Raw genomic sequence first — 12,490 nt, forward strand, 5'->3', positions numbered from 1 at the left:
GTCCACCATTTCACATACCATCTTTTATAATTAAAGTTCAGAAACATTGATTTCGACTTTGCATGTTCTTTAACATCAGAGAGGTAAAAATTCAACCAAATGCAGCTTTCCATTCCCTTCCTCTTCTCATTATATGTTGCTGTGTGTCAGCCTCAGTATGTTTGTATGTTAGCCTAAATTCTCACATTTGAAATCTTGTAGGTTCGAGATGAAGAACCCAATGCTAGACAGGCCTGGGTCAAACCAGGGTAAGTCATATAGTTAACACATATTTTTGTTGTTGGTTTGCTTGACACACTTATAAATATCATTTTTGGAAATTAATAACTGAGTAAGTAGCAATAAATGAGCATTTTAATGCTACTTGTGACTACAGCCATGCACCATGTTGTAATTGCAATGAAAATGCCCTGCTGTGCCCTGTGTGTTATTGTATACGAAGACTTGTTCTTCACTTTAACACAATTTTTGTTTGTACACAGTGGCGGATCTGGTCTGTATGGAATTGACAGCATGCCAGACCTGCGTAAAAAGAAGCCTCTTGCCCTGGTCAGCGATGTGGTCAGTACTAACCTCTTTCATTCACTATATATATATATATATAAATTGTATGTCAATATGTCATCCTGTTTGTTTTGTTCTTTCTTTGTCAGTGCATGTCTTTCTATTTGTGAGACCACCACAGAAGTCACAGCTATATTCTTATACCTTTGAGCTGAACTTGGGATGGAATTGTTATCAACAAATCGACACAAATATGAAATAAGACTGCTAATTTCTCTCTCCCTCCTCTCTTAAACCTGAAACTATTCCCCACAACTCTCTTGAATGCATTCACTCTCCTTGGTCAGGCTATGGTAAGTTATTAGAACCCCCCTGCCACCCCCTTTTGTACTAAGGTGCAAAATATCAAGTAGGACAGATAGGACAGTAGTTGCCTCAAACATTTATGGCTAAAGCATGTGGATCCCTTTGATCACAAAGCTATTGTTTGAAACAAATGACAAAGCAAATGAAAATATTTGCATGTATCCTCTTGGTTATGGGTAGCTTTCCTTCCTACTTGATATTATCATTAAAATATATAATCAACATATTATTCCCCCACTTTTTCGTTTGTATTTTTCTTCACTTGCTGAGCGAAGGGTAGAATACACTACTAACATTCTCACAAAAAATTCTGTTAGTTTTATCATTTTACAGTGTTTATGCTGGTTTAACTATCCTTTTTAGTAATCTCTTCACTAGTTGCTTAAAACTAATAATACTCACATGGGTTTTCTGGTCATCTAGTAAGAGTTCATCAGTGGGAAAAAATCCTCTAATCCCAATTCCAAAAAAGTTGGAAAGTTGTGCAAAATGTAAATGAAAACAGAATGCAGTGATTTGCAAAAAGGTTTCAGCCTATACTGAATTGAATGCCATACATGGCAATTTATTAAATGTTCAAACTGATTAACTTCGACAATAAAGTTTATCAGTTTAGAAATTAAATACCTTGTCTTTGCACTGTATTCAATTGAATACAAAGAAATTGCACGTCATTGTATTATGTTTTTATTTCCATTTTATACAACATCCCAACTTTTTTGGAACAGGGGTTATATAAAAGCCCTACTCACCACCCTACCTCCCTAGCAACCTTTTTAACAATACTGACCTTAATGGTTATACTAATATTTTAAGGTGTGCTTGGTTGTGGGTTGTATACACATTTAATAAATGCTAACTTAGCCAAAATGCCATTTGTCACCTATTGTTCAGTCTCTCGTCCAAGCCAGGAAGGCGGGGATCGCATCTGCCATGGCTGCACGGTCCTCAATCAAGGATGAGGAGCTGGTGAGTGTAACAACTTAAAATTTCTCTGCCTTATTATGGAATGATAACATCATTCAGAAAGATTTCCCCTCTCTGTAGAAAAACCATGTATACAAGAAGACCTTGCAGGCCCTCATCTACCCCATATCCTGCACTACACCACATAACTTCGAAGTGTGGACTGCCACTACACCCACATACTGCTATGAGTGTGAGGGGCTACTGTGGGGAATAGCTCGCCAAGGCATGCGTTGCTCTGAGTGTGGGGTCAAGTGCCATGAGAAGTGCCAAGAGCTGCTGAATGCTGACTGTCTACAGCGTGAGTACTGCCAAGACAACGTTGAAATTCTCAAGTGTGATCAAAGATTGCTGTGTCTATGGGGAAGACTCAAAGATCATGAGCAGTTTTTACCAAATTGTGGTCAAAACAACTAGTTTATTTCAGCACATGCCACCAGTGAGACAATCCGTGTTTGTTTAAATGTTAAGGTGCTGCGGAGAAGAGCTCCAAGCATGGAGCTGAAGACCGCACTCAGAACATCATCATGGCCATGAAGGACAGGATGAAGATCAGGGAAAGGAACAAACCAGAAATCTTTGAACTTATCAGGGAAGTGTATGTCATCAGCAAAGCCATCCATGCGCAGCAGATGAAGACCATCAAGCAGAGCGTCCTGGACGGCACCTCAAAGTGGTCAGCCAAGATCACCATCACAGGTACCCCACTGATCAAAACTGACAGAACACTGATCAATTCAGTCACTACTTTAAAGTTTACAAATTAGCATGAATGTCAACAGTACACTATGTGACCCTCTTGATTCTCATGGTTGTTTGTCCATCTTTGTGGTAGTTGTTTGTGCCCAAGGACTTCAGGCAAAGGACAAGACAGGGTCCAGTGATCCGTATGTCACTGTTCAGGTGGGCAAGACCAAGAAGAGAACCAAGACCATTTATGGCAACCTCAACCCTGTCTGGGAGGAGAAGTACCACTTGTAAGTCCCCAAAATGTCAAAAACTTTCATGTGCAACATTCTTTCATATAGTGTGTCAAGAGTAAATAAGTCAGATTTGTCTCTTTTCAAAAAAGTCTCTATTATCTGCTATGGAATGGCATCCTATATTATATTATTCTTTAGTTTATGTTTTTTCCATTTCTGTATTTTTCGCTAGTGAGTGCCACAATTCCTCAGATCGAATTAAAGTGCGTGTGTGGGACGAGGATGATGACATCAAGTCGAGGGTGAAGCAGCGTCTCAAGAGGGAATCTGATGATTTCCTGGGCCAGAGTATAATTGAAGTCCGAACACTGAGCGGAGAAATGGACGTCTGGTACAACCTGGGTCAGTATACTGTAAAGCAAAAAGTATAATATTTGTATACAAGGAGAGGAATGAAATGTGGTATTTTTAGATCCTTAAGGACTTAATGGAAGTAGGTTATAGCTCTTATAGCTGCTACAAATTGAATTCCTGTGGGCAATGATAGTTACAGCTACATTTTTTTCTCTTGGTGGTGTACTGATGAGAAGTACAACCTCTGGGGTCCTCAAGACAAGATTACAGTATAAAGATTTTTTCCCTGTGGCCCTTGGATCATGACAGACTGCATGTTGTTCCTCATTTACCATGTCTGTTTTGCTTAGTTCTACCTCAGGCATTTTTCACTACAACCTCTTCAGCAACCTGGATTCATTGTACATTACTCTCTCACAATGAAGGACTGATCTGCCTCTGATGAGCCGTACAGTCTTACTACATACAGTATGTGTGTGTCTGTTTGGTGCCAAGAGTTCTATTTTCAGTCCAGTCAGTGGTTTGTTTGAACCTCATTACCCCTGTTTTTTTTGCCTGCAGCCACAGGCAATGAGTGGCCCGAAGGCCCATATTGGCCTGCATGAAAATACTGGCATTTCCTTGCAAGCTTATTCTATGAAGTCCCTTTGTGCTTCGAAAAAATAACTTGTTTCATGATAATCACCAAGACTATTCCCCTGGGTGTGAAGATATTTTCATTAGGATGAAGCCTGAATAAAGTTTTACAAGCACTCAGGAGCTGATTGATCATTCCCTTGTGCTTTTTTGTATGGGCACTGGTTGTACAGCACGAATAAAGATAGCTTGGATATCTCTCTTGATAACATTTCCTCCTGCTCATGTGTTTTGTATTATGCAGACAAAACACATTGTCTTTGGAATAGGTCTGTAACTAAGGATCATTCTCATTGTCGGTGATCTGTCGGTCATTTTCTCAGTGATTTGTTTAGTTGATTGGTCCAAAGCTAAGATGTTTACAACTGAAAAGTATTCAGTTTGAGTCAGAGTAGAGTAAAAAGACAGAAAATAATCTCATGGAAACAGAGAATTTTGACTCAAGCAGATTAATCAATTATCAAAAGAATTTGCAATTAATTTAATAGTTGACAGTTAATCAATTAATTGTTGCAGCTCTGGTTTGGAATTTCTGAATCTCTGTATCTCCGTCTGGTGTTGTCAGGTGTAGTCAAACAGCTTTTATCCAGACATCAACTTCCTGTTGGTCCATAAACACTCCCCAGAAGTCAACTGATAGATTTACTCACCTCAGACATTATGTCACTGCCTTGATCTCTATCTAAACCATCTCTTGTTTGTATTTAATTAAAGTGCTGAAATTGACTTCACCGTGGCAACAATAAATCGTTTACTGCAACAGCATGACACTGAATATGAATGTGCCAATAAATCTGCTGTTGTTTTAAACTGGGAGACATGAAGTGATCGAGTTAACATCCTTCTGATAATCACATGAGCTAAATTCTCTTTTGGTTAGGAGTCATTAGGAATTAGAATTCGAAGGAAATTAATGATCAGTCATGTAATATGCCCCATCCATTTCAAACATTTTCCCTCCTCCATCTCTATCTTCTGGTGCTCCAAAGCGCTCCTCCCCTCCTGTCCTTCCTCTCCCCCTTTCTCCTCCTGATGTGTGATTATCAAGTAGCTGCACTCCAGTCGGAAATCGACCGCTCTGGCGACATGTACAAATTACCCATAATGATGTGCCTGTCAGAGCAAATAGCAGGGGTGAGCCGCCGAGCACTCCACCTCCAGAGGAGCTCTGGCTCAAGTGTCTTCGGGGATCAGGCACAGATCCACGCAGCCCACTGCCATTGTCTCCCTCACTATCAGCTGGAGGACTTCTATTAGCGTTGCCGGCACTGCACTGCCATCAAACTGTAGAAACAGAATCCCCTACAATAGAACTGCCATGTTAATGGTCTGTAATTACTGTTGTGTTAACAGACCTGGTTTCTGTGTCACAGATTTGGATCAGAGTTATGAATCGAGGATGTATTTGTGTTTAATTACAGAGAAGAGGACGGACAAGTCAGCTGTGTCAGGTGCCATTCGCCTCCAAATCAGTGTGGAGATCAAAGGAGAGGAGAAAGTGGCTCCGTACCATGTACAGTACACCTGTTTGCATGAGGTATGTCACTCACCGTGGCTGATGCTCTTGTCGAGAACCTAAACACAGGATGTTGTTTAACCTAAAGTTTTTCTGATTCTCTCAGTAAAGTAACAGCCACCACACACGTGAATCTGCTGAAATCTAATGGTCAAGTTTGCCTGCATATGTGACAGGATTAAAAATGCTAGATAAAGATACTCTTGTATCCAATTGCATTATCCCATCTTGAAAAACCTATCCAAATCAATTTTGAATAGGGTTTGCAATAGAGATTAATATTTTTCCCAAAAATTAGACATTTTCTATCCCAGGAACAGAAGCATGCATCCTGAAATCGAAGGAAATGCACTTGTTTTTAAGGTATAAATTCAGCTACCTTAAATACATTGGTCGTATTTCAGTCTATTATGTAACAAGGAGAAATGTGGGTTCCAAATTTGACCACTGTATTATCTGGTGGTATCAATTGAGGCAAAAGAACACCCTTTAAACATTAATCGGCATCATAATGAGGATAATATTAACTGTGCAGCAGCTTGAACTTCACCCATCATCAGACATCATGTTGTGTTAGTCTAATTTAGATGATGAAAGAGCCACAAGTTACAGTACTAACTGCCTTAACAGTCATTAATACAGTGTTTAATATATTTAATAAGAATATAAACTAGGCCCACATAGTTTCTAAATATATTCCCATATGTTCTGAATATTTTAAAAATGTTTTTCCTGGTTTTCCTGTTTCTTTATTTCCCAGGAAATGGGAAATTGTTCCTGGGAATCCTGTTTCCTGCAATTAAACCCTATCTTACAGGATATAGCCTGTGCTTATAAGATGGATGAGAAGCACCCTTGAGGAAAACCACCTCCATACTTATCATAATTAGTTCAGATGTGTAAAAACTTTTCAGATGACATTAACACAGTTTTTCTGTCCTTTATAGAACCTGTTCCACCACTTGACCGATATGCTCGGCCAAGGCGTGGTGAAAATCCCAGAAGCCCGTGGAGACGATGCATGGAAAGTCTACTTTGATGATGTGGCACAGGAAATAGTGGATGAGTTTGCCATGCGCTACGGAATTGAATCAATCTACCAGGCCATGACGTGAGTCTGAGATACCACAGTAGACAGAAGAAGACTTTACTTTCTCTCTCTACCTGTCCATGTGTTTGTCACCTCCTCATCCACCTTCCTTTCAGCCTTTTGCTCTCCTATCAAAGTGCCTCTTAATGCCGTTGTCATTCCCTCTTGGCCTCCAAATGAAAGAAAATCAATTATAAATGAGCTGAGGACGGATTTGTCTCAGTGAAATGTCATGCTCCTTATAGATGCCTGTTAGCTGAGCCCATCGTTCACACAAAGCACACTCCAATGGGCCATCCTTCAGCCTAAACGTGCCAGCTCACTGATGGGCAGGTGAAATGGCCGTTCCTAATAGGGATCATTAGGTGAAAACAAGACCCCTGAGAGGACACAGGCTGACCAAATAAAGGCGCAGCTATGAGTGAACTGCCTTTTGTAAGAGTGAGCATCACTTAAAGCTTTGCTTGTGCTTCTCTCTACAGGCACTTTGCATGTCTGTCGTCTAAGTACATGTGTCCCGGGGTTCCTGCAGTGATGAGCACCCTGCTGGCCAATATAAATGCCTTCTACGCCCATACAACCGCCTCCACCAATGTGTCCGCCTCTGACCGCTTTGCTGCCTCCAATTTTGGGGTTTGTAGTACTGTATCTCTCTCTCTGTCTCACACACACACACACACACACACACACACACACACACACACGCACACACACTCGCTCTCTCTCCTTGTATTTTTGTCTCTCTCTTCCTTTCTCTACTACTTTACATACACACATTCAGCCTCCGTCTTTCTCTTGTTATTTTTCTGTACATGTCTTTTTCCTACTATACATATACACTCTCTCATCATTTATTTTTTATTTTATTTGCCATACAGAAAGAACGCTTTGTCAAGCTTTTAGACCAGCTACACAACTCCCTGCGCATTGACCTCTCAACCTACAGGGTAAGATTTTGACTGTACTAAACTGGCAAATGTGCCTGACACTCTTCACAAATCTTATATAGTTGCCTTAACATTAAAATATTGTTTAAGTTGTTTAAGTAAGTTAAGTTGTGTTAATAGTGATGCTTTATTGATTTTACTCAGAGTTTCACTTGTTTTCATGAATTTAGGGGATACAGTAACCCATTTTCAAAAAAGAATGGATTATTCTACCACTACTATTTTAAATAGTGTCTGCTTTTTTAAAGTTAAGCAAATAAGCACCGTCTGTCTGCAAGTCTAAATTGTAACAGCAATTTGATTTACAGTCTTAAACAGTAGTGGGGAGCTTAAGGTCTCCGTGCTGGTTTTATTGGTATGTACTTTATGCCTGTAATGAATGAGGTCAGTGAAACTTAATTAAACTTTCTTCTGCAGAATCACTTTCCTGCCAGCAGCAAAGAACGCCTGCAGGACTTAAAATCCACTGTGGACCTTCTAACCAGCATCACCTTCTTCAGGATGAAGGTAGTGTTTAATCCACTGTTTCTTTCTTTTTACTGCAGCTGCTCTTTGTAGAATCCCAGCAAATCCTTATCAGCTGATGTTTGAATGGGACATTTTGTCATAGGTTGACCATGTATAGGGATGGGATTTGTCAAGATTTTATACCATACCAATATTAATACGGATACTGCTCATTGATACTGATACTTATCAGTTCTCTTATTGAAGTAGTAGTACTCACCATTATTTGGTGCAGAAAATTAAGATATGACATGAAAAGATGTGAAAGGAAGGATGTGAAGGAAACAGTTATTTTAACATCACTTTTTTTGCAGAAGTGACAACAAGAGTTGGTGTTATCATTTGTACAGGAGCTTGTCATTATCGGTACTTGGTACTAATCAGTAACAGGTATTGCTGTAGTATTAGAACTTAAATTGGGCCTTAAAAAGTTGAGCCCAAACAGGCCCAAGCCTGACAAAATTCTGTCCCAACCCTACCCAAACCCCTCCCTCATTACCATATTTCAGCCAAACCCATTTTTCTTCACAAGCGTCCCTCTATGTACCAAACAGTAGGAGTTGGGGGGATTTGAACTGGCAAGGGCAACTACTGCTACTGATGATAATAATAGTAATAATAGTGATGATAATAATAATGATGATACAGCCCAAATCCAACATAAGCCCATGGAATATGTGAAACATACAGCCCAACCCAACTCAAACCCGCTGAGTCCCATCGGGTCCCATCGTGCTCAGGCACAGATCTCAAGCTCTATTTAGTACCAGTTCTCGATACCAATCCCTAAAGTCACAACCTGATAATTTATATCCACAATATTCCAGTTTAACCCTGTCGTCAGTCACTGTAAATGATTGTTTGCAGTCACTCACAGCCAGCATTGTTATTTCCATCTGGTGTTCAGGTCCAGGAGCTACAGTCTCCGCCCAGAGCCAGCCAGGTGGTGCGGGACTGTGTCAAGGCCTGCCTCAACTCCACGTACGACTACATCTTCAATAACTGCCACGAGCTGTACAGCAGACAGTACCAACCTGTTGACACAGTGAGTCACACTTTAATCATCCAGCTGTGCCTTGAGACTGCCAGGCATTACAGTGACTACATCTCTACTAAAGCAGACACAAAATCCATTCTACTGATTGTGTTCAACCTCTGTCAAGTGTCTGATTGTAATGTGTTCTAATCCAGAACAAAGAGGAGCTCCCACTGGAGGAGCAGGGTCCGAGTATCAAGAACTTGGACTTCTGGCCCAAACTCATCATGCTCATCGTGTCCATCATTGAAGAGGACAGAAACTCCTACACACCTGTGCTCAACCAGTTAGTAACAGTTTTCCTGTTGGCACTTTATGTAACACTGAGAGTAGAATCAGATTCTTTGATACTTTCAAATGGTTAGAACACTTAAAGGGACAGTTCACCACAAAATCAAAAATGTATATTTTTCCTCCTATCTGCAGCATTGTTTATCCATTTAGGTTTAGAAACTGCTCACAGCAAAGTTTGTGGATTATCTTAAATGGCCAGGTCATGATTTTTGGAAAGAGACATTGCTTGTAAGTTTTTTTGGTGCTTTTCGCACCACAAGTGAAGTGCTATCGAGCTCTATTATATTAGAGAGAAGGAAGACATCTCTTCAGCTGGTATCTCCAAAACTCAGCAGCTCAGACCAAACCAATCTATATCTATCTACACAGCATTACAGGCCAAAGGAAAAATATGTATATTTTGGTTTTGGGGTGAAATGTCTCTGTATGGATGCTTAAATCATGATAATTATTTGATTTTTTTTTTTTTAATTGTCAACCTTCTTTCAGATTCCCTCAAGAACTGAATGTAGGGAAAGTGTCAGCAGAGGTCATGTGGACGTTGTTTGCTCAAGACATGAAGTATGCTATGGAGGGTAAGTTACACTCATTATCTTTTGTCAGATATTCATTATCATGATTTTGCAGTGCTGTATCATTGGCACACAGTGAGTTATCATCATTCCTGGATAATGAACTGTTATGTTAGTTTTCAGCATATCTCTTTTTAGAATGAAACCCATCAGTTTGTGATGTTTTTCCCCTTATTCATTTCATTTCATATTAAATCTCTCAGTGCCAAATTCATTCTCTAGGTGGACATTTATGCTGGGAAAAAACATCATCTCCATCCTGTCTCCAAATACAATGCAAACATTGTCATAAATGGATCGTACAGTAGATGCCAGTCAGCACAACCCCAGTTTGGTGAAGCAGAGAAGAGTACCAGCACAATTCCAGTATTGCTGTGGACAGAGTCAGCAGGAAAATGTATTTTACTTTTTAATAAAAGTTCCACCTTAACAAAAATCAGTATCAATTTATGTATATGCTATATTTAGAATATTTTCACCTCTTAATCTGGCTGTCAGACATCATCACTACATAAGCCATATATCACTCTCTCCAAAGCCACAAGACTCCTTTGGCAAAAACAGTATTTTTTCCTCACAAAACACAAATGTTGCTAGTCTGCCACTGCCTCAGTCTGTTAGTTTGCATGTGTTATTATGTGACTTTGATAAATATGAATTAACATTCTAAAACACAGTGGAAGACCAGCAATTCTTGTTTTGTACTGATTTTGCTTAAGTAGTCTGGTTGGTTTCTAGAGAGCAACTGCGTTTTTTTCTGTCAGAAAAGGCTGTCAGACAAGGTAAAGCAGTGAAAATATTCTAAATATAGTGTACATTTAAATGATAATGATTTGTTTTTAAGTGGCTAAAATACATTTTGTTGCTGACCACAGCAGTAAATTGCTTAGCTTCTTTGCTGGTGCTCCTCTCTGCTTCTTCAAACTGGCATATGCTGTAGGAAATGCACTGATTATTGAAAACTACTTCTCACAACTCTAGTTAGAATAATCCGATCCCTTTAATGTGGTGTGAAATCTGCAGGTATTGTAACATATGTTTGGGTCCCATTCCTGAATCACTATCATTAAATAATATATGCAGTACAGTACTATCTGTTTCTGCAGTATCCTGTCAAGCCATACCATAGACTCATTATAGTCTTATTCTGAAACTGGAAATAGCAAGAAGAGAGGTTCTGGGCTAGAAATGAAGAAGTGAAAGACTGTGCAGGGTTTGAAAGCTGCTTATGTCTCCCAGGAGCCTCTCTGTGATTTTTCTCTGCTGTACTGTACTGTACAGCACCACCAGTCCTCCAGAGGCAGTCGGCTTTTATCTCAGCCCCTCTGTCCTCAAGATGAATCCTCTACAGAGTCTTATCACTGTGAAATATCTGTTTCACACACACATACTACAGAAGTGGTGGCCCTTTTCATCATGCATTAATATAAAAAGAGATGGAAAATGTTCAGAGATGGAATGAGTCCTGAGAGATTTTGCTCCAGAAGCAGTGCTAAAGAGTTCTAAAAAATTAATAGTAGTAGTAGTTTTTAGTAGGTCACCAAAAAGATACTCAAGTGCCTGGTTAAATTTGAGCTATTCATTATTATTGCCTATGCAACAATTATTTCAATTCCTTTCAAGTTGATGTGGCTTAAATACATGATGTCTTTGCAGTCATTGTAATTAAAAGCTGAAAGTATGACACTTGTAAAAGAATTTGTCTTTTTTAATAACTCACACAGATGTCACTGTCAAGTCATGTAAATGTATGGGCAAATACATAAAACAAAATTAGTGTGTGTGTGTTTTTGGTCTTTGAATATATCATCCATCAAAGCACATTTTCTCCAGAGAAAATATGTAGTGATAAGTGATGTTGGACAAAGTCCACGGTTCTCATTCTTTGTAAGAATAACTCCTGGGGCCAGTATGTCAAAAGTTTTAGTCTGTATCAGAATCATTGGAATAAGATTAAATCTCAAAATTTGGTATTTGAGAACCAGGAGATGTGATCCCACAAAAATGGGATACTGATTGACTTTTTTTAGGGGAATTTCAAAACTCTAAGATGGAGAATAGGATCGTTTTGAAGCCTAATGTTTGCTTTTGCTAAACTTTGGAATTTATTCTGTTTGAAGATGCTTTCAGTGCACATACAGTCATGTGAGGAATTGGTCAAAATTATCAAAAAGTTTTTTAGTCCACAGTCCAAGTTACCGCCTACACTTCCCATAATGCTACTTGATGTCATCAGTCTCTCCCACTCTCTGGCCTAAACTCATGACAATACTCACAGACTTTCCTTCATGTTTTTGTGTCTGCAGAGCACGAGAAGCACAGACTGTGTAAGAGCACCGACTACATGAACCTGCACTTCAAGGTCAAGTGGCTCTACAATGAATACGTCAAGGAGCTGCCAAACTTTAAGGGCGTTGTTCCTGACTACCCATCGTAAGTGTTTTTCATTTTATTTACTCATAGGCAAGGGGAAACATTTCCTTTGGAAAAAACATATTTTTGAGCATGCAATAGATTCATTGAGGTATTGGTTGGGGATATAACACCAGTGAACCAGTGAAAGAATTAGTTATTTGATAAAAATAACAATAATTACAACTTCGGTTATCTTTGTTTTATCTTGTAGATGGTTCGTACAATTTGTGCTGCAGTGGTTGGACGAAAATGAGGACGTATCTATGGAGTTTATGCATGGAGCCCTAGAGAGAGACAAAAAAGACGGAGTAAGAAAATTAAAGTTGACCTTTCATATGTTGTTACCTTTGCCTCATATGCTATT

At 39.4% G+C, this 12,490-nt stretch overlaps 1 protein-coding gene across 3 annotated transcripts in view; it reads left to right on the forward strand.

Annotated features, from left to right (window-relative positions):
- unc13bb (unc-13 homolog Bb (C. elegans)) overlaps positions 1-12,490 on the forward strand; it is a 74,980-nt gene that overhangs the window by 52,299 nt on the left and 10,191 nt on the right. For all 3 annotated transcript variants that reach the window (XM_084746597.1, XM_084746599.1, XM_084746598.1), the window contains 17 exons: positions 202-248; positions 483-561; positions 1,765-1,839; positions 1,918-2,137; positions 2,308-2,535; positions 2,672-2,813; positions 2,992-3,161; positions 5,171-5,286; positions 6,213-6,376; positions 6,838-6,988; positions 7,234-7,302; positions 7,720-7,809; positions 8,717-8,854; positions 9,001-9,131; positions 9,629-9,714; positions 12,018-12,144; positions 12,338-12,434. In XM_084746597.1, the coding sequence (XP_084602723.1) occupies positions 202-248; positions 483-561; positions 1,765-1,839; positions 1,918-2,137; positions 2,308-2,535; positions 2,672-2,813; positions 2,992-3,161; positions 5,171-5,286; positions 6,213-6,376; positions 6,838-6,988; positions 7,234-7,302; positions 7,720-7,809; positions 8,717-8,854; positions 9,001-9,131; positions 9,629-9,714; positions 12,018-12,144; positions 12,338-12,434 (2,130 nt within the window). The remainder of the gene's footprint in view (positions 1-201; positions 249-482; positions 562-1,764; positions 1,840-1,917; positions 2,138-2,307; positions 2,536-2,671; positions 2,814-2,991; positions 3,162-5,170; positions 5,287-6,212; positions 6,377-6,837; positions 6,989-7,233; positions 7,303-7,719; positions 7,810-8,716; positions 8,855-9,000; positions 9,132-9,628; positions 9,715-12,017; positions 12,145-12,337; positions 12,435-12,490) is intronic.

Source organism: Lutjanus erythropterus, chromosome 20 (assembly GCF_056507025.1).
Source record: "Lutjanus erythropterus isolate fLutEry1 chromosome 20, fLutEry1.hap2, whole genome shotgun sequence".
NCBI lineage: Eukaryota > Metazoa > Chordata > Actinopteri > Lutjaniformes > Lutjanidae > Lutjanus > Lutjanus erythropterus.